The sequence below is a fragment of the Nothoprocta perdicaria genome, unplaced genomic scaffold, assembly GCF_003342845.1.
Source record: "Nothoprocta perdicaria isolate Ctin4 unplaced genomic scaffold, notPer1 scaffold_12, whole genome shotgun sequence".
In the NCBI taxonomy this organism is placed as follows: Eukaryota; Metazoa; Chordata; class Aves; order Tinamiformes; family Tinamidae; genus Nothoprocta; species Nothoprocta perdicaria.
In genome coordinates, this window is record NW_020454316.1 from 4,808,750 (window position 1) to 4,836,647 (window position 27,898).

The window sequence follows — 27,898 nt, forward strand, 5'->3', positions numbered from 1 at the left end:
ATGGCCGCCATCCAGAACCTGCAGCTGTGGTGCAAGCAGCAGTGCGAGGGCTACCGCGATGTCAGCATCACCAACATGACCACGTCCTTCCGCGACGGCCTCGCCTTCTGTGCCATCCTGCACCGCCACCGCCCCGACCTCATGTGAGTACCCGCCGTGCCGCGGGGTCCCCACGTGCGGCCGTCGAGGCCGAGCGGCTCCAGGCACCGTCCCCGCGGCGGGGCCGTCGCTTCGTGTCCTCCGCGAGGCCGAAGGCTCCCGCGTTGCCCCGCTCGGGCCATTGCTGGGAGCGCCCTGAGGATGCTGCTTGGCACATCCTCGCCGGGACGGGAGCGTCGCAAATGTCCCCGTCCGCTGACCTCTCCCCGCTCCTCTCGCCTTGGAAGCCCCGTGGAAGGCCAAGACCGAAGCATAAATATTTAAAGTGTGTCCTTGCTGTTGCAAAACGAGTTCGGACAGCGGTTGGGAAATGTTTCCTTCTTTGCTGTTTGTGTTTGTTTAGGCTTTGCCGTCGTTGCGGAGCCAAACGGTAATTCTGCCAGTCGCTCGCTCAGGAATAGATGCTGATTAAACAAAAAATGCGATGGAAGCGCATGGAGTTTCCAGGCGAGCTGCTCCGGTTTGGTTGGAGCTGCTTGGGAGGAGGTTTATGTCCTTTGCACAGCCCTCCCGCTCCGCCTCTGGAACGGGGAAGGCGGCATGGCTGGAGCAGCTCCTGGCAAACGTTGGAGCTCCGCGAGTCACCATGTCTGCGTTTGGAGCTTGCACTGGGGAAGGCGACGCTCCCTGTGGTCCTTGGTGACCCTTTGCTCTTGTCCTGTGGGCTGCGACCAGTCTCTGCCCAAACGTAGCATCTACGGAGGTGTGATGCCAAAAAGATGGAAATTCTGCTTTTCTAGTTTTTCTTTCAGCCATTTTCAGTTTGAGATGGGAAAGTGAAGGGGGAGATCAAATCGGGGGAGATCAAGTCAGGGGAGCAGCGTGAAGACTTCTCAACACACTTGATTCAAGCATTAGGCATCTTCCAGTCAGATGTGGCTGGCTGGTGGAGGATCAGGTTGTGCTTTCTGTACTTCACTTTCCTTCCTGCTTCTTGGTTTCTATGCATGGAGATCTGTTGCAGGTGCCTCCTTCCTGTGGAAAGCCAAGGAGATGACATCCTCCTGTTCTCCCCTCTGCTTTTGGGAGCTTCCAGGAGGAAGAGCCGGCCCAAGCGCCGGCGAGGCAGGGACTTCAGTCATGCTGTGCATAGCCTCCTCCCCACCGGTGCTTGGGCAGTCACCATGGTGTTGCCGTGTGTATTTTCCTGGCGTTTTGTCACTTCCACGTGACTCCAAATGCTTCTTTTCCTTCCTTTCATTCAGTGTAAGACCTGCAGTGCCCAGCAGCAGTGTTGACGTGACTGGGAGGTGCTCCTGGAGGGACGGCAGCCGCTTCCGGGCCAGCCGGGCAGCCTGGGACATGGGTGTAAACGGGGGCGCCGTGACTTGAGACATGGAAAAATCCTGCTGCACAAATTAATGACTTGTTTATAATCCTTAAACTGTGCACGAGGGATTGTGGTTAGATTTATTGTACATAAAAACCTCTTTAGTGAAGAAAACTTTCCTTGTGACATCTCTATTCCTGTTGAACTGAAGAAAGCTCCACCTGGCTTTACTTGGGACCTTGCAGAAGCTCTTTCTGATGCAGTGCAGCTTGGTGAAGGCAGCGTTGAGATGAAAGCAACCAGGTATTTTATACGTGACCTTCTTGGTCAGTGATAGTGGTGTAAAAGCAGCAAAGCACCAGGTGTGTATTCTTGCATGGTCAAAGTCCTACTGGAAGGAAATCACCCTGGGAAATGGTTGGTGACTGAGGCTGCCGGGTGTCACGTTGAACTCCACTCCCTGCCCTGGATCTTGGTGCAAGTTCCCTAGGAAGCCCCCAAAACCTCTCGGTTTGTGGCTCAGGAGCCTCTAACAGGGTGTGTGTGTGTGTGTGTGTGTGGCTGTGACCAGCTTCTCTGAGACATACAGCGACTTCTCCTGAGCTCCAGGAGTTTGCTTCTATCAAAGACACCAGCTGGAGATTAAAAGCATCCTAGAGAAGAAGGCTTTCTCGGGTGGGGGAACTGGTGCTTGAAGAGCTCGTTGTGTTTGCAGGAGTCCTTACATATAAATCACTTGCAGCCCACAGTTCAGTCACGGCATCAGAGTTTTGCAAGAATGTGTTTTCTGTCTTGGTTTACGTAAGTGGCATTTTGGGGCTGGGGAATGAGCAGTATGGAGAGGAGATTTCTTGCTTCAAGAGGCTGGAGATTTTCCCAGGAAAATTCCTGTGAAAATCACAGCAAAAGATGATGATAATGATAGTAATAACAGTGCTTCTCTCATGAGGTTGAGAATACCTGGGTCAGAGTATAGACTAGTGTATATAACCCTTCCCTTTTCCTGTTTTCCTGTCGGAAAGCATATGGAGCATATGATGACATGTGTCAAACTTGCTCTGTGTCAGCCCATGCGTTATCAGCAAACAGGACAGGCTGTGTGAGATCAGAAACGCGCTTCCCACTCGCCCGAGAATTTGCAGACAGACGGGGCTCTGTCCGAGTAGGAAAATGCCACCCAGTTACCATGGAAATTGATTTCTCTGTGGGTTTTTCATACCCAGTCGTGGCAGGCGCATGTGCAGCAGGCAGCTCCGAGCCTGTTTGCTGGGATGAGAACAGAGCCCTGAAGCTCCTCTGGTCAGAGGAGGGCAAAAGTTCCCAGCTGTGTAAGATGGGACATGGAGATATGGGCTCTGTTTGTGGCCGCTGTGTGTGATGGAGGTGGCAGCGAGCACTCTGACTAGAGGTTTCAGTGGTCTGAGCCTGAAAAGTGAATGAAAAGAAGCAGGGGAGCCCTGGTCTCACGCTCGCTCGCTTGGTCTGAAATAAACACTGGATGATGAGGAAAGGTTTTGATTAAGCTCCTTCGCTTCATCCTGAGTCTTGGTCTTTCCCAGATTGCTAACTGGTGCTTAACTCGGCCTTCTGGGAAGCGTCGGGTTGTGAAATCCCCCTTGGCAGCCGTGCGCTCGGAGGCATTCGGTGGCTGGAGCGGAGCAGCTGCCGCTGGAGAAGTTTCCCGGGTCGCTGTCAGCTCTCCTCTGTCTGGGGACTGCCCGCACAGAGCGGATGCTTTTCTGTTTCTCAGTTGTCCTTCGGACCGCCTGTGCCTCGGTGAGCTCGGGCTCTGTGCAGCCGGAGCAGGAGGCCATCACGGAGACTCCTGGGCAGGGGAATTCAGATGCTTTTTGCTAATGAAGGACTTGCTAAAGGAGCTAAAACCTTCTGTTTTCCTGTGCTAGTGAACTCCATTCTGCTTAGTTTCCATCACTGGAGGGCCTCTCTTGGGTCAGATTTGTTTCTCACCTTTTCCAATTAATTCAGTTGCCCATGTTTTCTCAGTGGAAAACTCCCACTTCTCCATTTGTATTAACTTTGCTTTCTTAGGATTACATTGGTGCAGCGAGCTTTTGATATTCCAGCATAGGAGATGCACCAGCAAGATCAATTTCCTAGAGAAATATTCCACATAAGCTGTTCACGTGAGTAGCCAGGAAAGGAGAGATGCTGGGAGGGCAGGAGGCTCTTTGCAACTGCCTGTCTGCACCTCCCTTGGGGACAAGAGGAGATTTCTAGCTGTCACCATCACTGTTTTAAGTTTTTAGGTCCCTGTTCCGTGACACAGAGCTGTGAAGCTGGACACACGCTGCTATAGCAAAGTGTTGAGCAGCACAGGAATGAAAGGCACTCATAGATAAGAGATAAATAGGCAGGTTTGGAGGGACTGATGTCTGGCACCGATAGCTCTCCTGCGTGTCCTGTGTCTTGGTGCGTCACTGCAGAGCGAAGCCCAGGCTTGTCACAACTCCTGACCCTTCCCACATTCCTCGGCAGGGAACGAGGAAGCCGGGTTTTCCCTTGGCTCTTCCAGATGTTTTCCTGGGCTCAAGATGTCCATGCTCTGGAGGTGCGGAGTTGAGGAGCAGAAGGGAGAGCGGCGCAGAGACCGGCAAAGAGCAGACTCTGTAAAAAAGCCTTTTTTCTTGCCTGTTGCCAAACAGGATGATTATATCCATTGTTTCACTGCAGCTTTTGACTTGTTGCTCTCTTCATTGCTGTTTTTAACCTATTGTCTCGGGGAAGGAAAATCTCCAGGCAGGAGTCCTGCTTGAAGAACCCCCCTGCAAAGCCTTTTGCAGAGAGGCTGTGTAATTCAGTGCTGGGATGTGCCCTGTCTTTCTGTGCTGCTTTTGGGTCTGAGTCTTCTGCCTTGGTCCCTGCCTGCTTTCCCCATCGTGATCCCTGCATCTTGATATGGGAAATAGGGACAGGGATAGAGTCAGGGCCATGATGGGCGAGTCTGTATTAAGGGGCCTCTCTTATTTATAATGCAATGCGCTGCTTTCTGCACAGAGTAGATAAAGAACCCAGCTTGTTCCTCACTGGTACGAGTCATGGAAAAAGCTCCCCCGCTGCAGTACAGATCATGTGTTGGCCTCATGAATAGATCACTTGGAGTCAGCTCTCCCTTGACTCTTTTCACTGTTATCCTACCTATAGAGGTGACCCCTTACACTGGCTAATGGGGAAATCTGCATTTGGTGTAAATTGTTGCTTATAAAAACAGTTGGCAGCACATCACTTTGATTTTTCTGTTCCTTAATAGGAATTGCCCCTCAGTAATGTAAGGCTTTTGCCCCAGAGTTTCTGGCTTCAAACATTAGCCCTGTGCCAGCAAGCAGGGGGACTGTAAAGTGAAACGAGGTTGTCGAAAGGAATTGACCCTGCCTGCTTGGAAGGAAGAGAAGGAAGCAGTGTTGGGAACAGGACTGCCAACTGATAGTTGGTTTTATCTTCCCAGCTTAGCAAGTAATGGCCACTTTAAAAACAAATCAGATGGTAAATATTTCCCAAGCAGGGGACACTCCTTGCTGTGGGTGAGGGCAGACTGAGGGCACCAGAAGGTGGAGAAAATGCGTGAGTTTCACAAGAGTTTGGGGGTCTCCCTCCATTGGCACAAAGTGACCCTTCCCCTGTGTGTTCCTGCCAATCTTGCCAGGTCTCAGTCTCTGAGTTCCTGGGATAACTCAGTGTGGAGAGAGGAGTGGCACCTGGATTGGGACAACGGGAAGGAGAGATGTGAAAAGGGGAAGAGTGATGTCTGGGAAGAGCAGAAAGGAAGGAGGATTGTGGGGTTTGTAAACAGTAATTGGCTCTTTGGTTTTCATTATTGATTGTAATTATGAGTCAAAGGCAACAGCCCCAGGGAAAGGAGGTTCTTTTTCAGGCAACTCTGTTATCAGTTGTTACTACAACTGTTTAGGCAAAGGTATTTTTCGCACGGGTTCATGGTACAGGTTTTGTGGAACTTTATCAGTGGAGGCAACAGGATTTGAAACCAAAACGTAAACCTGCAGCTTCTGAGATCAGAGGATGTGGGTGCATCAGAGAGATCTGTGATACTTGTGAAGTCTGATGTATCCAAAGCTCCTCTTGAGCTTTGAGATTTTTCTCTGTGAAGGTGACTTTGAAGCAGGGAGAAGGGCATGAGTGTGACACTCTGGAGAGAATGGGACTCTTTGGGAAGAGAGAGTGTTGCAAATCTGATTGACAGATGCCAGTTAATTCTTTTGAGATGGAAGCAACATAAGTTACAAGTTGCTCCTTGCCGCCACTACAGGAGCACTGGGTCCCCTGCACGTTTCTGGCCCAGGAGATGCAGTTGGACTGTGGCTCTCCAGAGGCTCAGGTGGGATCCCCCATGCTGTTCCCTCCACAGCTTTTCTGGAAAAGCAGCCTGTAAGGAAGTGTTTCCTGAGCCGAGGAGGCTCCAGAGGTTTGCAAAGCTGGAAATAAGCAGCTTGCTCTATAGCACCAACCTGATTTTTCCCTTTTTTCTGCATTTCAGAAATTTCAACTCCCTTAGTAAGGAAAATGTGTACGAGAACAACAAGTTGGTAAGTGAATTTACTGTTTTATTTCTGGTCTTCTCTGCAGCCTGAGACCCTGCTTGCGTGGCTTAGCAAAAGAAACCCTGCAAATGCAGTACATTAAATGTGCTGTGTTCAAATCATTTGACTTATTCCACATGCATCCAACCTTTTGGTTCATGTGGTAATATCCAGGCTTGCTGGCTACCCTAAAGCACCCTTAGTCGGCTCACACTGCTGACCATACATTGATGTACGTTTATGACTTTATTGTGTCCTGTTACCATAAAGACCAGCTCATTTTGTCATGTCTTTTTATGCAGATCTGATCATTCTGCCTCCTCCTTCAAAATAAAAAGCCCTTATTTCTGTGTGTTGCTCCTTACCTCTATGATAAACCCATCTAGTACAGTGCACTCTGCAATGAAAGGTGCTCTCAATCCTGTCTGATCTTGCAGTGGACGCAGACTTTTTCCAAAAGGAGCCAAGGAAGAGCCTGGGAGGTTATAAAGGGGATACCAGGGCCAGACTGGTGCTTTAGAGGAGGGATTCTCTGATTCTGTAGCTGTGTTCAGGGCCTTGCAAAGCCCTGTAGCTAGAAGGGAGCAGGAGGATTAATATCCCTTTCCCAAGTCTGGTCAGGGCTCAGTGGGATGGCAGGGAAGGAGGATGTAGCTGTGACAGGGATGTAGAGAAATAGTTTGGAAGGAAGTGTTAGCAACAGGATGGGGAAAAGGGAGCCAGCTCCAATCAGGGCGGGTGGCCTCTCCCTAATCTGGCTGGAGGCAGCAGCAGAAACTGAGGCAAAAATGCTGGAGGTCAGAAAATGGGCATGAGCACGTTCAGTATGTTCTGCCTTTGAGTGAGGGAGCGCGAGCTGGGAGTAGCTGGTGTGGGAGAGGAAGTGTAGGGAGTTTTTCCCCTCTTCCGATCACTCCCAGAGCTGGGAATGAGCGCTCTTGGAAGATGGAGAAGTCCTAAAACCTTGTCCTCCCTGGACTCATCACTGCAGGATGAGATTTGAGTTTCTCTTGTTCTGTCTGTGAAGGAACTTGCGGTTGGGCACGCCAGCCCTGCCCTGCATTCAAGCTTGGGCTGAGCGCTTCCAAGGAAGGATTTTTTTCCTCCCACTCTCCTGCACAAGGACAAAGGCAGCGGATCAAAATACTGCTCTTCCCTTGGCATTGTTCCACGCGGCTTCACGGCTGCTTGGCAGGGGCCCCAGTGTGAGCAAAACGCCAGGGCTCGCTCTTGTCCGAGCTGGAGGAGCGACATCCTGTGGCGCTGTGACCTGCCCGAGGTGGTCGCTGTCCCCAGCAGAGCCGAGCGTGGTGGTCCTGGGCCCCTCTGCCTTTTGGCACTGGTCGCAGCGCCTGGGCAGGCCTGTATGGTCCCTGCAGCTGGGGCTGCAGCCTGTGAATGTGTTGGGTCTCTCTGGGGTTCAGCCCCGCATGTTCCTCTCTGCTAGGTGAGGTTCAGATGAGCTTTCTGCACACAGGAGCTTTGGTGTCTGCCGGGCTCAAGGCCATCCACCATGGACTGTCATCCTGGCCAGAGTGCTGTGCAGCCCTGCGTGTTTTTCCTTCCCTGAGTCAGTCTGATGGTGTCTCTTTCCACTGGAGACTTTGCTTGTCTCTGGGAAATGAACTGCACAAGCCACCTGCACTGCCTCTATTAATGAAAAACTTCCCTGAGCCTGTCCTTAAAACAGCTGCTTTCCTCCTTCCTTTCCCTGCTTTTCTCAATTGGTCTTTGATTTTGTGTGCTTTCTCTTCCTTCCTGCACTGTAGGATGCTCTGTCCGTGTTGCTCTGTCACTGCTGGATCCTCGGCTCTGGTTTGTGTGCAGCGACACCTCCACAGACCGTGCTCTCTCCTAGGGTTTTCCCTCTGATGGTCCTTACGACACGAGTGCATCTGATATCTCTTCCACTGCTCTTGCTTAGATCCTCCTTGATGCCTCACTCCTCAGTAGCTTCTCTTCTGGAGCTCTATTACTCAACTGAAAAAAATCTTGTCCAGGCTACAACTTCCCATATAAGGTCTCTTGCTGAAGAAGAATGTGTCACTCCTCAAATGCCAATAATAATAACAACAAAATGCATCTGTGGGTGGCTTTTTTGCTAAAGGTTTCACAATGCATAAACATGAGAAGAGTTTCTAGAAGCTGTGGTCCTGGTTCCCGAGGGCCAGGGGGTGGTGGTGGTGGTGACGTGGTGGGGCAGAGGCCCCGGAGCAGAGCAGCCTCCCCGAAGGCTCCCTCAGTGCCCATCACAACAGGCTGCTCAGAGCAGCAGCCCCAGCTGCATTCTTGCTAGGCTGCACACTGGGAACGCCAGGGAGCAAATCCCGCTGGTCGGAGCAGCCAGTGCCTTGGGGAGCACTGCAGGAAACAGATGCCCTGCTTGGTCACCAACCAGCAAGCGCCCGGCTGGGCCAGCTGCTGCGGTGCTGCAGCCAGAGGTAGTTGCCTGGAAGCATCCACAGTGTCTGCTCAGCTCCGTTTTTCCTGGGATCCCTAATGGAAAAAAATGGTAATTATGATGCTAAAAAACAGTGGCTGTTTGTTTCCCCTAAGCAGGGCTGGCTGCCCTGTACCCCAACCCTGCTGTGCCTCTGTGCCAGAGGCCACATGCAGAGAGTCTCAGCATGGTCAGATCTCTCTTTAACTCTTTTCCTGTGCGTTTCTGGGGCAGTGCTCCTGCAGGTGCTCTTTTCCTTTGCTGTGTTGGCCTTTCAAAGGGGACGTGCCAAAGGGAAAGGGATTTGATCCTTTATCATGAAGGAAGAAAGTCCTTAGCTAGGGCCTTGCAGTTGAACAAAGACAAAGTTGTTTTGGGATCTTGTACTTTTTTGTCGTCTTATAAAGGCTCTTGTTCAAATGCAACAGAAAATACTTTTTTTTCCCTCCCCTTCTTCATCTGACTGCTCCTGCAGTTCCAAAGCAGAGGGCATCACAAAGAGGAATCTTTGCTCCAAAAACATGTAAGATGGTGCAGAAATTGATAACCTGGAAGCAAATTGGGCATCAGGACATTTTCTGTATTATTCCTCTTATCCACTCTGTAGCCTGGGAGTTCCCTTTTGCAGACTGAGATTCCTATGATTTCTACCTTTTCAAGCAAAGACGAGCCAGTAGTAGGCAGGAACCCTTAACATTTGCACAGTGCTTGGAGAGAGAAACCTGCAGGCAGACACTGACCGCTGTCCTGATAACCGGGAGCACTGCAGACGGGGCTGGAAGCAAATCCTGACAGATGCATCTCCTTGGGTTAAACCCTGCTCTCCATCTCCAGCTGTGCAGACCCAGATAGAGGCAGGCTTGAGGAAGAGCAGGGGAAGCCCAGGTGGGTTCTATGCAGGATTATGGCCAACTTGCCAGGCCAGATTTTTGGCTCCCTGCCTGAATTTCTCAGTGCTGTGGCTGGAAGCCACGACTCTCATGGTTCTTCTAGCAGCCATATGATGTAGGAGTTAAAGCAGTGCAGCTGTTCACCAGCAGAGCTGTTATTTGAGTGGGTCTGTTTGTGCTGGAGGTTGGTGCTTTGGCTTTGCTACCTGAGTTGGTTAAACCTCTTTTCCTTCTCTTCCTCCCCTAGGCATTTCGAGTGGCGGAGGAAGAGCTGGGGATCCCGGCCTTGCTGGATGCAGAGGATATGGTGGCTCTCAGGGTACCAGACAGGTTGAGCATCCTCACCTATGTTTCCCAGTATTATAACTACTTCCATGGACGTTCACCTAGTAAGTACTTCATTCCCTGGAGGGAACAGGGACTTAATTCTTTGCTTGCTCTTGCCTTCTAGTAGGCTTGGAGAGTCAAAACAGGTTGCAGAGAGGCTTTTTGGTACCAGAACTATTTCAGTGATGGGTTTCACCTATTTGCACTCTGACTTTAGCATCAGTGATTTTGGAAGGGGACAGTGCTGTTCCTTGCCGTTAATGCCTTAACGTTTAAAATTCAAACTAAAATTTCTTAAAATACTGTCTGAAATCAGATAGTATTTCCCATCTATGGTTTCCTCCCTCAAGCCCTTTCTACCTCCAGTCTTGTTCCTGTCCTTCTCATCCCGGGAAACTGGTGAGAGTATGGAGTCAGGATAACTGAAGCTTCTCTGTGAGGTTGGCTGCTGTGAAGCAGCATTCCTGGTAGTGCTTGTACAGCGGATCAGTGTAAGGAAGTAGAAGAAAACGACCCCCTTAACCGACATAATGGTCGTAGCAATTCTTTCAAACATAAAACAGGCCACAGGGTTGCCAAGACATCATATTCATGTACTGGAGAGTTTATCTGGACTCATAGGAGCATTATTATAGACTTGGTTTATATTTGGCTTTAAGCTCATACAAAATGAAATAATACGATAAACCAATTTCACAGGTTCCTCCAGAGGAAACTTTAGAAAGTAGGACATGAATGGCTTAACTGGCTAAGGTGAATCTAGATGGAGAATAAAGATTCATAATAAAAATGTCCTAAATCTTGGAAAGAAAGCACAGTTCTCTGAAAACTGCCTCTAATATCTAAATATTCTCCCCTTCCTCCACTTCTTTACATATTTGAGCATATTCCCTCTTCCACTTGAAAGCTCTTTCCTCCTTCATCCATTTTTTTTTTTTTGTTTTAAATCCATGCTGATTGAACTAAAACTCCATCATGTTCATGCTAGGCGGTGGGATCTGGGTCAGTTTGGGGACTGTACCCCCTCCTGCAAACATCTCTCCTATCATGTACTCAAGAACTGCACATTTTTATACTCTCTAGTGTCCCACAAAATGCCTTGCTTGCATTCCTGTTGGTGGGGCGAGTGTGTGTGCCTGAAAGCGAGCCCAGCTCGGAATGTGCCCTCTGACACTGAGCAGACTCCAAATCCCCTAGTCCTGGCCTTGGAGTCGACTCCAGCAGGACTGAAATAAGCAGGATACAGAGAGCTGGAGAGGGAGAGCAGCTGATGTTTTATTGAGGTCGTGCATTCACGGAAGAGCAGAGTTGAAGCCACCCATCTCTGTGCTGGGCTTTGGGAATTTGATAAATCGAACGGGTGGAAAGTGAAGGCACAATCTGAGCCTAAACAGTTTGCAGGGTCGGATGTCACTAGTCCGTTGGTCCCTGTGGTGAAAGAACCTTGACTGTTTATTTGGATAGCAACTTTTCATGAGAGAAGACTGCTGGAAACTGAGCTGCCTCTCTGCTCCCTTCGCCCTGCACAGATTCCCCCTCTCTTTACTGAGAAGGCTGTAATCTCTTTTCAGACAGATGGTCATTTAGTTGATGGCTGTTAGAAGCGAAGCAGTGGCTCAAATAACACTTCCGAGTTCTCATAAGGAATACAGAAGTCTAATGCAGAGTAAGAAGGGGGCACAAAAATAGCATCCTTGTGAGCTATCTGTCATAATTATGCTTGAAGTCTTATTTCCCAGAGAGACTTCCTCCTGCACTTCCCAGGGTATGGAACATTCGTCCCCTGTTCTTTGCTGAAGTATGTTGGGGTTCCCTTTTCTTTCTTTCCAGCCTTTTCTGGCTTTAGAGAGATTATTTCATCTACACAGAAAGGCAGATTGAGCATTTCCAGCTCTTTTGTGGAGAGTCCTGTTTGTTTCTACGTATGTGCCACCATGGTACCACCAAGGGTCTGTCTCATCATTACCCATTTTTCACAATAATTTCTGTTTCTTGAAGAGCCTGCTTGCTCAGTGAGCAGTGATCCCACCTGGGAGGTGGCCTCAACAACTACATCAGTGAAGATTCACGGTCTCTAGGAAATCTGGAGCGGAGCAACTTGAAAAAAACCCTCTTTCATTTCAGTTCCTTACCTGTGATATTCAACAGCAGTGCCCGTCTCAGCGTTGCTCAAATTCAGCCAGACTTTTGGCCAGATATGTACTAAAGATCTTGTCTGTACCTTTGAGATCTGGTGTTTTCCGTCTTTTCCACTTGTTCCTGCATGAGATTTGCCAAAGAAGATTTAAAGTAATTTGTAGTTTCAGCTGTTAGTTGGGTCCAACATATATCAACTCTTGCCCCTCACTCCTCTACAGAACTGCTTGTGAAGGACGCCTATGTCTTCTTGTATGATTTGTACAATGCCTATCAGATACCTCTTGATCTTTTTATAAAATACATGACCCTAAGCCTATGTGTTTGCCTTACATTCCGTTAAAATTCTCCCTTTTGTTCATTGTTCCAGTTGGAGGCATGGCTGGCATCAAGCGTCCATCCTCTGAGCCCCGGGAAGAGCCTCTTGGGAAGAAAGCCCCTTCCGAGCCTGCTAAGCCAGTCCCTCCAAAGCTGCCTCCTGCTCACCCGCCAGCCAAGGCCAGGCCAAAAGAAACATCTCCAGTCGCCACGGTAAGAAAGGGGGTTTAGGGTATTCTTTATATCTTAAATCTTTCTAATAGCTGGGTGCACTCTGGTAGTTGGGCTGCTGCAGTTTGTATAAACTCAGGGGCAGCTGGAACAAGGGTTTGTATGTCATACCTGTATCTCACCAGCTGGCTGTGTACCTTGGATGCCTGACTACCTGCGAGGTTCACAGCTGTATGCTGGGTTCCACAGGGTGTTCACTCATTGCTTCTCCTCCACAGAAAGGGATCCTGGCAGAGAGTGGGAATATCCGCGGCAGCAGCTGTGCTATTTGTGGAAACCATGTCCACCTGGTGCAGCGCCACTTGGTCGATGGGAAGCTCTATCACAGGAACTGCTTCAGGTACAGCTCTTCAAAGAGGAGGCACATTCCTGTGTGTGTGTCAAGGGGCAGCCTGGCTGCTTTGGGATTGGAGGGGCATGTTGCTGCTCTTCTCATCTTATGTCTGTGAACTCTGGGAGTCTGTTTTCTTTAACCCATAGTCAGCTCGTGGGAGATAGGCTGACTGTGTCCTGGGCAGCAGGAAAATTCGTCAGAGGAGTTGGAGGCACTTGTGGTGCTGGGGATGTTTGTGAGAGTGAAGGCAGCTCGGCTTTGTTTTGGCCCATGCTTAAGGGACGTTTTATGCAGAGGTCTGTTCTCATCTACACATTTCATACTTCAGGTCCTTCTACTAGCAATTCCTATTTTGGTGCCTGGAGAACATGCATACACGGGCTGTTCACTGCCATGGCGATACCTTCCCCATCCTCATGTTGGCACTGGAAATGTCCCTTCATTCCCCCAGTGCTCTAGACAGTTCTGACACTTTCCTATTCACAGATGCAAGCAGTGTTGGAACGTGCTTCTGTCTGGGGGCTACAAGGCTGGACCTGAACCAGGTACTTTCATCTGTACCAGTCATCAGCAGCCAGACAATGTCTGGAACTCTGGACTCCGGACTGAGAAAAAACCTGAGAGCCCCCCAACTCTTACCCCTGCCAGGACAGTCCAGAAACCAGCAGAACCCAAGAAGCTGGAACAGGTGTTGAAGAAACCAAGCCAGGAAGGCCTTGCGAATTCAACCAAGCCATCTGCTTCATCTTCTGGAAGTTCTGGCCACAAAAGTCTAAATACGCCGTGGCCCTCTTCATCTGTAAATAAATCGGGTCACCGTGAAGGTATCCTGTCAACAAGTAAATCAGATCACCATGAAGGTTCCCCAGGGCCTCTATGGACAACCTCCACAACAAAAACACAGCAAGCTCGAGCACAATTTTTCCAGTCAATGGAGTCCTCCAGCAATAAAACCCCTGACACCAAAAAAGAAACCCCTTCCTCCCATGGCTGTGCTAAAACTGCCTTCTCCAGAAACACTGAGGTCAGTGCAGTGAATGTTGAGAAGGATCAGGCACGTAACTGTATTATGCAGGCTTTGACTGGATCAAACAGCTCTCCAAACAAGCCAGGAGGGCTCAGTTCCACTGGCTTCCCAGCATCGAGTAGGTAAGTCCTATTTCACTTTCCTTCTTTATTCCTAAGATGACCCTTGGGATAATTTGGAGAAGTCTCTGCATCTTCTCTTCTGTCTAACTACTCTTGTAGGTGCAATTTAAATAAAAGTAGAAGAGACTCATCCAAGGCTTTGGAACAGAGATCCAAAAAAAGCCTATCCTTTCAAAAAGACTCACTATATTTTTTCTTTTTTTTTTGCAGTGGCAAGTGTTCTCCCACCACTTCCCAGAATCCAGCTCCAAAAACACAGCCCAGCAAAACAGGCTGCATATTACAGAAGCAGGAGAAGGTCACGGAGTCTCTGACCAAGAGTCAACCTGTCAGCAAAGCTGTTGACTCTGTGCACAAACCAGAGTTAAAAGCCTCCAAAGGTGAGGATGACAGGTTCACGTGTGGCTCTGTGCCACAGCATGCCAACTTTGTCCTTCCCTTTGGCTGGTGCAATGAATGTATGAGTGACTCCTGTACTTTCTATCTGTACCATAGTATAAGATTTTTCAGAATTCTGGGACTCAGCACAGCTCCATCAGTCCTTGTGTAATTGCTTCCTCTTTGTGTTGAGGCCAAACCCATGTGTCTGTTAGTCTCCACTGTGATTTTGTTTCCTGTATTTATGTAGTGTTTAAAGCATTCTAAGAGGCTAAATGCCACTAAGGTTGTGTAGCTGTTGCACAGCAATCTGTCCACCTTAAGCTTGTTGAACTGTGATTTGCTACAGTAGCATCCCAGTATCTAGGCTAGTGCATGGCTTATATGTCCCTCCTGAGATCTTCCTGAAATGCAAAACTGACATACCTTTCTACCAGGTCTGGTATTATCCTGCTATGTCCTTTTCTTTAGGAAGTATGAACATTAAAGAAGACAAATCTGAGAGCCCAGCTGACTGGAGATCTCGGTTAAAGCCTGTGGCCAACAAGTGAGTGTCTTGGAGGCAGCATATTTCCGTGAGAAGTAAATGAATATGTTCATGTCTGCAACCATGTTGCTGAACGTCTATGTGCAGGCCGGAGGCAAGAGCTTTTGTGTTTTAATACCTTTATTTTTCAATATTTGATGGAAAAGAAAAAAATTTTTGCTTCTGGGGAAGGAAATAAGCTTCAGGTTGGTGGACCCTGATTAAGAGAACGTTGACTGTTAATTCTTCTGAATGGACATACCAGCGCTGGATACCTGGAGCTCTTATTGTGGACTAGTTTGCTGGGGGAATTTTTTTTCCTATATTTGCTTTCTGTCTTTGTAGAGACAAAGGAGCCGCCAATAAACCTTCTGACAACTCGCAGATGGGAACAGAGAGCCCAGCACGGAAGGAGATAAAGCCAAGTCCACCTGTTGTTCCATCATCAAAGAAAGACTCGGGTATAAAGGATAGAAATTTTGCTTTGTTTGTCTAGACAGGCAAGCTGCAGCCATTAGTGCAAGATTAAGGAACATGTGGGTGATACTTGCTTTTTGCTGTGAGACGTGCTTGATCTCTGTGCCTCCTTTAGCCCTGCAGTGCCTCTGTTTAGAGAGTCTTCTGTAAAACAGAAGGAGGCAAGATTTTGTTTATATTGCCTTGCATATCTGTGGAAGGGTGGGAAATTTTGTTCATTGTCTTCAACCTTTGGTTCTTCTCCTCTAACCTTTTCTTACGCTCCTGTGTTGTACTTGCTGGTTACTCTCTGTTTTGCCTGAGTTTGTGCCCCTCATTGTAGTCAAGTGAGGAGAATTAGAACTAGAAATGAGGGTAGCTAGTGGTAAGGGTCAAAGACTGAGAAATGAAATGATTTTTTTTTTGAGATGAGGTTTGAAACTTCTTACCCAGGACCTGTCTGTGCTGCTTAATCTAGCTTCGTCTGGTGAGTTCATGAAGAAGAAGCTGCTTCCCAGCTCAGATCTTATTAGGAGCTGTCAGAGTTCAATCAAAGGCTGGGAAGACTGTGGAGGCTCTTTCAAGAAGGAAGAAGAGGAGAAGCATTTGAAACAAAGCACTGACAAATGTAAGGTCACTTCTACCTCCTTAAATCTGTCTTCTGAACTGTCAGGAGGTCAGGACTCGGCGTGAGAGACATTCATCCCATTTTTCTGGGGCCTAGTTTTCTAAACTTGTAACTGTTGTCATGGATAGAGGGGAAATCTGTGTCATTAGGCCTTGGTAACCAACTTGGGCAAACCAGGAACAAGCCAGGGAATCAAGAGGGTAAAGTTATCCTGTGATGGAAGGGGAAGAATTTAAAACAGGAATTTGTCGAGGTCGTCCCATGTCATTCTTTGCTGTAAAGCTGTAAGAGGGATATCTGCTAATGTAGGAAAGTGGGGTCTAGTTGAGGGCTCTGCTCCTCTTCAGTTAAGTGGTTTTAGGAAACAGAGAGACTGCTGGCAGAAGCCTCTGTAGAAGCAGCCAAAGCTGCTGCTGCTTGAACATTCAAAGAAGTTCTGACCAATTTTGATCAGTTCTGTTCTTCTGTCCTTATCCTTAAAACTTCTTTAAATCTGTCTGTTGTTTCAGCCTCAGTTTTACTGTGTACCTCTCCTCTGCCTGGTCATCTTGCTCCTTTCTTCCTAGCGCACTGTGAAGCAAGTGAAATGTCCTGGAACTAACTGCTGCTGTCTTATTTGCTCAGCTTATTTGTTTCTTCCCTTTTACCCCAAGTATCTGCTTTATCTGTTTGGACTAGAAGCTGCTCAGAGCAGTGTTCAGCCTGTACTCTCCTGTTTGTGTTGGAGGAAACAGGATGGGCCCTCAAGTTTGGATAACCTCATCCTTTACTGTTAGCTCTCTCTTGCACTGTCCTTAACCTTCACCTCTGACAGCTGATAAGCTTTCGAACTCCAATTTCCTTGTCTATTTTAAGTTTAGCATGCTTCTGCTACCATTATTTTCCTAAAATTTTCATCCTGTTTTTTCCTCACGTTTAATCTGTGTATTTCACAGGGCTGTGGATGGTGACCATTTCTGTAAATTATTAGTTTTCTCTGACATAGGCTGTTTTTTTCTGTTGAGGAAAGTGCAAGAGAACCCTGGGGTCCAGCTGCCCTGTTTCAGGTTTTCAGGCAACCAGCCAACCTGTACTGTGCCCACTAGACAACACCAGAGAGTGGATGGCAAAAGCTCCTGGGCTCGTCATCAGAGTGCAGTTTTACTACCTCTTCTCCTCCAGCCACATCATTCTTCTTACGATCGATGATGAAGCTTTCTGCAGTGCTTGGAAAGATGCAGAGATCAGCTAGAAGGAGCCTGGAGATGCAGGGTGGGCTAGGAGAGGCAGGTGCTGCTCAGTAAGCAGCAGGCTGCCTGTAGTAGCCCAATATCCTGGGAGAGGAACCTTTAAGAGAAGTGTGAGTAACAGGCAGCACGGGGACAGCAAGGCCCCTGTGCCGTGAGGGTCAGCAACCTGGAGTGCAGCACTGCTGAGTGACATAACCAGCACTTTCCATATCCTTGTTTTGCACTTGTCCTAGAAAACAGTTACAGCAGGACTGGGCAATTTAAGAGTTGTCCTTGAGCTCTTCCATGAATTCCTCATCAACCACAGTCAGTGTGGTTGCCCTCAAGAGGCTCCCCAATCTCTCTCCTGTCTTTCTCCTTCTCATATGTGTGCTGAGCCTGCACCACTCCTGCCTTTCTTTCAGCCCTGCTCTTTTGATACTAGAGGTTTTCCTCCTTATCACATCATCCACGTATGGCTGTGTTCTCTCTCTGTGGTAATTATCCAGCCCAGCCCCTGGGGTATCCAGATACCTCACACTCTTCTGTAGTTATCCTTGCAGCACAGTTGGGCAGAGGAAGCTGAGGCACAGTGGAACCAACACACATTGCTTAAGGATTGATTTTAATAGCTGCCCAGGGCCTAAATAATGCTGTGTAGCTGGGCCTAAGGGACTTCTCACCTAGGAAGTGTTTTGCAGAAGGAGATGGACCTTAGTTTCCTGAGGCCCATGTTAAGATCCCCTAGACCATCTTTGTTTTATCCGTATTTACTGATGCTTTTTTGTACATGAGTGCTAGAGGGGCATTTTAAAATGTAACATAATGTTACCTGTGCTAATAACACAATATTTCTCTTCATTGTTTTATCAGCTTAGTAAGGGGTAGGTTCTGCCATGATGAATATCTTTGAGGTTTATTGTTAGTGAATGAACAGCAAAGTTTGTATTCCCCCTCAAGATGGCACTTGCAAAGCAATCTATCTGATTTCATGAGGATTTAGGGGACTGCCTGTGTCCTGAGGAGACAAGTGGCATCCTGGGCTCTAAGAGTATCTGAGTATCCAGTAGCAAGGAGTCAATTTGGGCTATCCCATCTCCTGCCAGCAAATTCCTAGCCCAAGCCTGTTGATTCATGTATGTTGTCAATACTCTCTGTTGGGTGCAGGGACCTTTTCTGCTCCCAGGTATTATAGACAGTGTCCCACAGCACAATGTTACCAAAAAAGTTGTGGGTTTTTTCTTTTTTTCTTTTTTTCTTTTTTTTTCCTTTCTAGTTAAGCCTTCTGCTCCGAAAAGCATCCAGAGCCCTGAAGCAGTGTCCCCAACCAAGGTATGGCTGGAAACCATGTGTGAAGGGCACAGGTCAGGGGTACTGGTGGCCTTGCTGGAATGATGACCCTGCAGAGATGGAGACTAGCCCGTTTTCCTCATCAATATGTCAGATCATTTTACTAGAGATTTTGGTCAAATTCCCAGGAAAGGGGCTCTGGGGCAGAAACAACATGGAGAGACTACAAATTCTCTCCCATGCAAGGGGACAATAGGCTGGAAAAGGCTGGAATATGACAGTAGTAAGACAATTGTCTGCAGTAAGACACAGACAAACTTCAAATAACAAATCTGTGGCAAACACAGGCTCTCTCAACAAAAAAGCAGAAGTGTCTGTGGATTGACAGCGTGTGCCAAGGCCAAGGAGTGGGTAGATGTTGTTATCCTCCGTGAATGTGTCACAGCCCTGTAACATTCCAGTGTGATCACCGCTTTGTTGGGAACAACGAGCTCTGCATCTTTGCTGGCTCAGCACTTCTATGACATGGCTCTATAGTCGACCCTCTTTGTTACTTCCCAGCTCTCTTGGATCTGTGCCCTCCGTGCACAGACTAAAGAGAGTAACTCGTGTTTGTTCCTACTGTTGTTTTTCTAGCTGCACCCAGACTATCTCCCTGAGGAGGAAATCCAGGAAAAGGTGCGTGATATTGAGAAGCAGCTGGATAAGCTGGAATTGAAAGGAGTGGATCTGGAGAAGCAGCTGCGCGGCTGCGAGGGAGGTAAATGAGACTAGTGGGGAAGGTGTGAGGCTCATGTTCTACCCTTGTGCATTCTTGGCTGCCTTTCTGGGAGTTCATACTACGTGTGAAAAAAAAAAAGGCTTTCAAAGGCGTCTGAGATAGCAAGAACCTTGAACAATTCTTACTGTTTCCTTACCTATTGTTTCAGCAAGGTCTTGCTGTGTTTATTTTGCTGCGGATCAGTAAGCTTTGGAAGCAGATGCTGCTGTTGATCTGGTTTTTGGATCCCAAACCTTACTGGCTGTCACAATTGGCTCTCATTTCACAGGGCTTAGTGAGTTCATTCAAAGCAATAGAACTGAGCTGGCCACATGGAAGATAAGCTGGATGCCCTGTGATAGAGTATCTGTGGGTACCTTCATTGCATCTACTGGGAAAGATGTGCATCTGTTCCCTAGTAATATCTTCTAGGATATCCTTCTAGGAATATCTTGTAGGAATGCCAAGGATGAGCTGTTTTTGTTTGAGTTTGTGGCTCATACAAGGTATCCTAAGCTGTTCCTCAAATGATTGTGTGTTTGAGTCAGGGGGAACTGAACTACTACAGCTCCTGAAGGTGTCTTGGCTTTTGTCTCCTTTGCAGATGAGTCTGAGGATGCCCTCATGGTGGATTGGTTCAAACTGATCCATGAGAAGCAGCTGCTGCTCAGACAGGAATCGGAATTGATGTACAAGTGAGTGCAACCACATACTCATGCTGTCTGTGCACCTGCATATGTGAGCAATAAGCAATAAAGGCAAGAAAATGGGGCAGTACCAAGGGTAATGTGCTAGTTGGTGGGATGTAGGGAGTGTTGAGGAAGTCTCTGGGAGACCTACCAGTATTCTGAGGCATTAGCTGATGGGCTTTTGCCACCTTTAGTGGATGGAAGAACTCCCAGAGACTATGATGAACCTGAGAGGAAGGAAACATTACAAATATCTAGGAAAATCCTCCTTCCTGGCCTACCAGTCCCTGTGATGGCCTATGCTGAGGTGAGGCGTTGGCATGATATCAGGTTCCAGCCCTACAGCATGAAGATGCAGTAACACACACTTTTGTGCTCCCTTTCAGAATGAAGCAGCAGAAGCTGGAAGAGAAGCAGTGGAGCATTGAGACAGAGCTGCGGCACCTCATGAGCAGTCCAGGTGAGGATTGAGAGAGTCCTGCTGGCCCCTGGCTATGCAGAGTCCTCATTTCGTGCATCAGGCCCACAATGTTGGTCAGGTCTAAAGGATACTGTCTGACAGGGATTGCAGTTTCACTGGGGCATCTCTCCTGACTGAACTGGCAGGTGCATCTCCTCTGTTACACCCATGTTTTCTGAGGAGATGTACAATGTGGCCCTGGGTGTGGGGATAATCAAATTTGGGCCTGTGAGGAGGATGTATTGGAACAGGGTTAGAGGCAGAAGAACATGTAACCGGAGCTGCAATGGAGAGATGCCCCATGTAGCCATGATATGGGCTTCCCTTTTCTTGTGCAGAGGAACTGAAGACACCCAGGGAGAAGGAACGAGAGAGAGAGCTGCTAGAGTCATACCTCAACACCGTCAATGATCGGAATAATATTGTGGAGTGCCTGGATGAGGACAGACTCAGGTGAGGAGCCTCAGGTGGTGGGGTTTGAGCCAGCACCAAGGACAGTTTCTGCTGTGCTCTCTCCTCTCCCCAGGCTGTAGGGGTGGATGTATGACCATCATTCATATCTCTGCTCCATGAAGGGCTGGTGGTGACTTGTCAGCCGGCCATTTTGTCTTAAATGCTGCTGTTGCTTCCCTGGCAGCTGTTAGAAACAGGGGTCAGGAGTGAAGGCACAGTCAGTGCTCTCAAAATAATGCTGGTCTGCAGACAAAGCAGAGGGAAGAAGTGAGTAAGACGGAGGGAAGGAAGCGAGAGGCTGGAGGCAGCATGGGAACTGCAGGATAGTGAGATCACAAGGATGTGAGTTCATCTGCTGTAGCAAGTAAAAAGAAGAGCCTTGGGCATAGTGCTGGGGCATGGATCCTCCCTGAGTGCAAAGGAAGGCTGCTGGGTTAAGCTGTTGCATTTGTGGCTCTTGTTGCTGAGAGCAGCCTCTGTTTCTTGCCCTCAGGACACTGACTCTCCCTTAAGGATTCCAAGAATGTCCAGGCTTTTGGCTCTGGCCTCACATAGGCCCTAAGAGACAGCAGTGTGTTTGTCCATGACTGGAATTCAAAAGCTTTTCCAGCACTGCAGGCTACTGATCTTAACCTTTACTCATCTCTTAGGGTGTGGTGATGCCTTACAACATGGTGAATGCAGATGAATCATATGCTAGCTGGGACTAGCACAGCACTAGCCTAGAAATCCCTGCACAGGCCCTTGCTTTAAAGGAGACCAGGTGCAATTTGGATTTTGCTAGGGCACCTCTAACTCTTTTCCCTGCACTCTTATTGAGATGCACTCTGGGGGTCAGCCCATTCTAACTGGGTCACTTCTGAGTAGTTTCTGGCCTTCATGTGTTGTAGTGTCTCCTCTCCCATTGTGATAGAGAGCAAACAGTTTTCTAACATTATCCTCTTTCACTACAGAGAGCAAGAGGAGGACCAGATGTTGGCAGACATGATCCAGAAGCTGGGTAAGGGTGATTTCTATAGTTACGGAGCAGCACTGGGCTGCACTGAGGCTGTGAGTTTCAACCTGCTTTGCATCTGCTCCCTCTCCTGCAGATGGACCTCGTGAGAGCCAGGAAACGGAGAAGAAGCAAAGCAAGTTCCGCTTGTCCAAAATATGGAAGAAAAATAAGAGCTAAGCTCAGGAGTGATAGTCCCTTCCCACAGAGGGGGCTGTTAAAGGGATGTTCTTCTCACTGCTGTTTTCCTGAAGTCATGCAGAACTGTGATCAGGCTGCTCCTCCTTCTGACATGGAGACTGCAGATTTGTGGACCAAAGGGACTGTGCAAGTCCCCTCTGCCCCTGATACAGGGTCCAACTGCATCTTTTCTGGACAATGGACTTTTTGAGACATTATCTTTCTTTCATCTAGCTCAGAATTGGCTTCAGCCTCATTGGCAGCTCAGGAAGGCAGAGCTCAATTTGCCCAGCAACTGCTCAGGGGTCCTCACAGCCCTGAAGCAGGAGTATGGCACTGTGTGTCACCCTCCTCGGTGCCACACTCCTGCCAGATAAGGCTGTACATGTTGGCTCACAAAGGGACAGTTCTCCTTCCTTCTCTGCATGTGTTCTGCCTTTTTGGCCAGGCTCAGAGATTCAGAGAGAGGTGCTACAGGGAATGAGGCATCGAGGACCTCCCCGTCAGTACATCATTGCAACTGGAGCTGCAAAGCCACAGCCAGGGAGCACCAAGCAGAACCACCTCCTTATGTCTGGGGTGGGATGTCCTAGATGCAAGGAGGTTTCAGCAGTAGTGCTCTATTTTTTTAGACCTCCTTTTGGGAGTAGCCACAGGCTGGTTTCTCAGAGCCGTGAGGGGTTGCTCACTGCTTTGTTCCCTCCATGGGGGACGTTCGTCACTTCCACATTTCCCTGGCGACCACACAGTGAATTAGAGTTTTCGTTGCCTGTGGCCCATAATGCCACACAAGGCTTCATTTAACAACCAGGTACTAACGGAGCAGAAGGGAACAGTCGGGTTTGCCTCACTGCCAAGTGTGCGTAGGGGACGGACATTTCCCGAGTCCCCATTCCTGGGCAGCCAGCGCCCTCAAGGGGTGCTGGTCTCACTCTGAGGAGCCCAAGGCAGGAAGAGCTGCACAGGGCAGGTCCTGGCTGCAGGCCAGGAGGCTCATCCCTCTGCACACCCAGCGTGGCTGGTACCCTCTCTTCCCAGTCCAGCTGGGGAGCAGGAATGGGAGATTCTCAGGGAGAGACCAGAATTATTCATGGTGCCTCTAGCTGTGGTAAGTGTGAGCTCCCCTTTGCTTCCTTCCTCCCTCCAAGGAAGGGAACAGTAGGGAACAGTGTGATTTTCCAGGGTGGGTTTTTTTTTTTTCCCCCTCCAGCAGGACTGAGGATTTTGCAGGGTGATTTGCTGCCCGCTGTGCCCAGTGGCAATGCAGAGGCGATGCGTCCCTTACCCACGAGGTGGCACTGGGACTCTCTGTCCAAGGCAGACCACCTTGGGCATGGCAGGGACCGCTCAATGAGGTACTAAAGGCCCGAGGAGTCCCCTGGTGCCTACAGCGTGTGCACCTTGTGTATGTGCAACAGGGCACCCTGTACCCACATATGTCTAATAAAGAGTTGCTGGAGATTGGGTGCAGCTCAGCCCAGGGGCTGTGGGCACTGCGGGTTCCTCTCTGGAGACAAGGGCACCTGGAGCAGTGCGCAGTCAGAAGAGCCCTGCCTTGCACTTGTGTGATGGAGGGGCTTCCCTGCGGGCTGGCCACAAGTCCTGGGACAACTGTAGGGCTTGGTGGGGGCGGTTCTCAGGGGCTTGTTTGAATGTCAAACTCTACTTAGTTCTTGCACAGATAAGTACTTTTCCTTCTTCTTGGCTTCCTGTCACACCTATCCTGAAGCCTTGCAGGACTCCAATGCAGTTGCCAGTTTGAAGGACAAGACAGAAGGCAGAGGTAGGTCCAGCAGGTTCTGCTGCAGCTGTTTTGTGGTGTCAGGGACCAGACTGGCTGAGCCACGGTTTTATCAGATGAACTGGTAACATGGGAACAACTACCCCACACTTTTGTGTTTCGAGGTCCAAATTCTGCCATGTGGACAGTCTGCACAGATTTGAGGATGGTGGCATCGTCCAGGCTTGCCTGGTCCTTCTCCGGGAGACAGAGCGATATAACCTTTGCCCATCTTGAAGGCAGGCAGGAGCTGCATCTAGATAAGAATGTGATCATAAATTCCTCAAACTACAGCCCCCCCAGGACCCTGCAGTGGCACTGGCTTGGATGGCTTGGCCTGATACAGGGTTTCATTTCTTGAGAAGACCAATTATTACCCATTATGCCTGCTTAGTGATGTGCTTACCTGCCTTCAAGTAAAAGCCTTGGGGGGGAAATTTCACCTGCCTCTTATCTGTATTCTGGTTGAGGTGGTAGCTGTTCCAAGGGATGAGGCTCACCTGGGAAATGCTGTGTGGATTTAAAAGGTTTAAGTAGTCTCTTGATAAAGAAATACCGAGAACAGGAGTGGAGAAAATCAAGCCCCCAAGCCCTTCTTTGCAGTGCTTCTGGAAATGGGTGCTTACAGGCTGCTATGAGGCTAACTTCAAGACTGTCCCCAACTGTTGCTTCACCAAAGGTGAGTCTGTGCCTGGTTGTTTCCTGGGTCTATATTTACGAGGCTCTCTGTAGGCTGCTTTGGCCTCACAGCTCCTACACGCTCTGAGAGCACTGATTCTGAACCTGAGGACAGCCTAGCTCATTCGTCCTTCCTCTGTCTTGAATTTTGGATTCACAGGGATTTGCCTTTCCACCACTCCTAATCCAAGGCTCAAAGCAAGCCCTAGATGAGCTAAGCTGCTGGTTAAGGTGGGAAAAAGGAATGGCTTTTTTCTATCTGGCTGCTGTACACTGAGCTGACTCCTCTACCTGACCCGTGTTTGCTTTCCTGGTGGAAGCAGCTTTATTTTTGCTGTGGGAAGTGGTCCAGGGGACAAAGCAGGAAGACTTGGCATTCAGGAGGGAGAAGTTGAATAACCAGCTGTCAGCTTTGGCTGTGGTCACCCTGCACAGGGTGACCCTGTGCAGTTGGGCAGCCCAAGTCCCTTCCTGTATCCTGACAGGAATCGCATTCCACTTTCTTCATGAGAGGACTGTTTCTGCTCTCTTCAAACTCCATGAGATCCCAAGCCCTGAGGTCAGTCTAGCCAGGGTTGACTGACTTGTTGCTACGTCTGTGTGCTTGCCTGCATTCTGACCATGGCTGGGAGTTGTAATTCCTGTTGTAGGCCAGCAGCTGCACCTTCAAAATAGTTTTAAAGAGGCTGGACAGTGGCTCGTTTTGTATGAGCCTCTTAGGGGGTCGTGGCTTCATCAGCTCCTGGATGACCACAGTGCAGCAGTTCATAGCTGAAGCAGAGGAGTGCAAGGCCCTGGGCAAAGCTTGAGGGCTGCCTCCCTGGGCCTCTGCTTAAGGAGTGACTCTGGGGTCCTCGTGGAGGTTGGGATGAAGGGAAGGCTGCTCTTTGCTGCAGCACTTCACGCTCGCAGCTGAAGCTGTGACTGGGCTCTGTGCGTGTCGCTCGCTTTCTCTCTCTCTTCTGCTGTTTTCTTTAATTACAATCTCGGAGGTAATTTCTGATGCATCATTAACACTTCTGAGTAAACAAGGGGAATTCTCCAAATTATTCGCCATGAGCACAAAGGGAAATTGGCTTTCATCATCTCCCTCTTCATCCAAGGAAGAAGCCAATAGTGAATAGGTACAGAGAGGAAGGGAGCCTCGTGGCTGCTCATGGATACTTTGGACCAACTTCAGATGAAGCAGCAAGGAGTCCAGCTTATCCTGCTGGCTGAGAGGGCAGCAGTGCCTGCACCTTGGTGTGCCTGTTGCTGAGCTAAGTGGTGGGGACTGGTAACAGATGGGTTGGTAAATGCAAAGTGCCTCAAGTATGGAAATCTCAGGTGATGCTTTCCAGTGTTCACTTGCCATTTTCACCTAGGCGACTTTGTTCCTGAGGTGAATGGGAAGAGACTGGGGACAAAGCGGTTTCCAGCTTTCTCAAAACTATCTGGAGGGCTGAGTGTGGAGGATGACATCTTGGGCCTTGAAGAACATGTGAGGCCAGCCCAGGTCCTGGAGAGGACAAGGCCTGACTGACATGGAAGGCCTTGCTGTGGAGGCCCTGGGACATAGACTGGGTCCAGAGCAAGAACTCACCGCAAAGCAGGTGCACCCAGGGAGGCAGTCCTGGGGGTTGGCAGGAGGTGGCTGGAGAAGACCTCTCTGGTGGGACGCTGGCCTTTAAACCTAGCACAGGACTCGAGGATAGGGGCCTTCTGCACTGGGTGGCACACAAGGCTCAGGCAACGGTGCCAGCCTGAGCCCCCCAACCCCTCCGCTCGCTGCGGCCTCGCACGCTGTGCTGGAGCGTCTGCGGCGGCGGCCGAGGGTGTTTGTATTCATGGTGCGGCTCCGCCAGCCGTGACTCCGTTATCTGCCGTGCATGAATGTTATTTGAACACAGAGTTTGTCGGGACTATTCTTCTGTGTGAAACGAGGGATTTGCCGTGGGATGGGAGCCCTCCCTCCGGCTGTCACTCAGATGGGGTTTCCTTTTCCTGTCGTGTTGGAAGCTGTGTCCCCAGCAAGGTGAGACAGTGGACACTTTTTCTCTCGTTAATATCCATGTCTAATCTCCTCTCAGAGGGGCCCTTTGTCCTACGCTGTAGCCAAGATGAGTAATTCAGGGGTAGATGAGACGCTATAATTGGTTTGTGACAAATTAAAACATTTTTCCTTCGGAGCTCAGAGCAGGACTGTGGTCTGGAGCTGTCAAGCGTCGCAGGGGAGGGCAATTTTCAGAGTAAGCACATTGCAAATTGGCTCTGGATGTGCCTTGGATTCTGGAATTAAACTCTGGTCAGTGACTCTTCTCAGTTGGGGTCATATTTTGGAGTAGAGAAGCAAACAGAGCATGTGAGGGGGAGAGGCTGATCAATAAAGAGAAGGTGGGGAAGATGTGATGTTTTTGTGACATTCAGAGATGGCCATGGTTGGGATGCAGGGTGCATGACCAGGTGTGATGGGAGCGAGCAGACAAGAACTGGAGACCATTTCTGTTCATCTTTTCTCCGTGCTGCTTCCATGTTTGCTGCCTTTCCTCCACACTGCTCCCTATGCATTTCACCCAGACTGGTCTAGGTGGCTCTACTTCACATCCCAGCAAGGAAGGCCTGTGATGAAAAGTGGTGGCTTTTTTCCCTTGGCAGGTGTCAATGCCTAGCGAGTTGCAGGGTGGTCCTTCTCATGTATTACTTGGATTCCAGGGCTAAGGAGAGATCCTTATGACTACGTAGTAAGGAATCAACTAAAAGTCCTGAGCGCAGAGTTGATCCGGATGGTCAGTTTGGAGGAGCTAGGTTTGCTCATGAGGTGTTTGTGAGCTGACTTGGGACAAAGTGATGGAGGCAGAAGGAAAACCACTTCCTGATGCAGATGCTCGGTGCTGTAACAGAGAATGCAACAACAGCAGCATCTTCATCATCTGAGTTTAAACATATATTAACATCATGGGCAAAAGCTAGTGAGGAAGAAAGCTCTGAGATGGGAGTTCAGAAACTGGAGGTTTTGGATGACCACGTAAGGATGAGGTTTGGATATCTCCTGGATATGAAGGGCATAACTAGCAGGCAGGGTGGGAGGCCCGGGGTGACAAGGAGTTGGAGGCTTTGAGAGTAAAGATCACAGGATCTAGCTTAGCTATGGAAAGCATAGATGCTGCAAATCCTGAAAGGCAGGATCAGATGGTGAGCTGTGACTGGTGTCACTGGCATTAAGACGTCAGCTAATCCGGTTTAAGGGGATAAGCCCAAGAAAAACTGGAGAGACCTAAATTGGAGCCTGTCACTCTCCTATGGAAAGCAGGAGTAGGGAGGGGGGATATGCTGAAAGAGACCCTGAATAGTGGGTTAGAAACAGGTGAGATGAGTACTGTGAAGATGCAGAGTCACGAGGCATCAGGTGAGAAGGAATGATAGGAATTGCTGGGAAAACCAGTCCTGTAGTCTGGGTGGAGAAACACAGGCCTTTAGCTGTGGCCGTGAGAGGCTGTGGGACAATATTAGGGGTGCTGACACGGTGGTGGCCACAGGCTCTGCCTGGGCAGAAATGGAGATGAAAGTGATACTGGATGCGTACAAGGAGAAGGTGAATCACAATGCAGAAAGAGGCAGCAGATGCAGGAGGC

At 49.1% G+C, this 27,898-nt stretch overlaps 1 protein-coding gene across 2 annotated transcripts; it reads left to right on the forward strand.

The window, feature by feature from the left end:
• On the forward strand, nt 1-22,158 carry MICALL2 (MICAL like 2). Of its 2 annotated transcripts, XM_026054228.1 has the most exons (17): nt 1-143; nt 5,940-5,988; nt 9,560-9,701; nt 12,146-12,306; nt 12,543-12,664; nt 13,145-13,807; nt 14,018-14,187; nt 14,657-14,732; nt 15,057-15,172; nt 15,646-15,795; nt 18,280-18,335; nt 18,930-19,053; nt 19,658-19,748; nt 20,129-20,202; nt 20,541-20,655; nt 21,609-21,655; nt 21,747-22,158. In XM_026054228.1, exons 1-17 carry the CDS (start codon nt 1-3, stop codon nt 21,827-21,829), a joined length of 2,382 nt encoding a protein of 793 aa, XP_025910013.1. In that variant the 3' UTR covers nt 21,830-22,158. The 2 variants fall into 2 exon arrangements, with proteins under 2 accessions (XP_025910013.1, XP_025910014.1); XM_026054229.1 differs by lacking the exons at nt 20,129-20,202; nt 20,541-20,655; nt 21,609-21,655; nt 21,747-22,158 and having other exon boundaries at nt 18,930-18,971; nt 19,658-19,742.
• Nucleotides 22,159-27,898: the final 5,740 nt, after the last annotated feature.

What these genes read in the sequence shown, in the direction of transcription:
- MICALL2 (XM_026054228.1), top strand. Translation starts at nt 1, where the DNA reads ATGGCCGCCATCCAGAACCTGCAGCTGTGGTGCAAGCAGCAGTGCGAG. An exon ending in TGTACGAGAACAACAAGTTG is followed by an intron (nt 5,989 to 9,559) that starts GTAAGTGAATTT and finishes TTCCTCCCCTAG; the next exon opens with GCATTTCGAGTGGCGGAGGA. An exon ending in GAAACAAAGCACTGACAAAT is followed by an intron (nt 15,796 to 18,279) that starts GTAAGGTCACTT and finishes TTTCCTTTCTAG; the next exon opens with TTAAGCCTTCTGCTCCGAAA.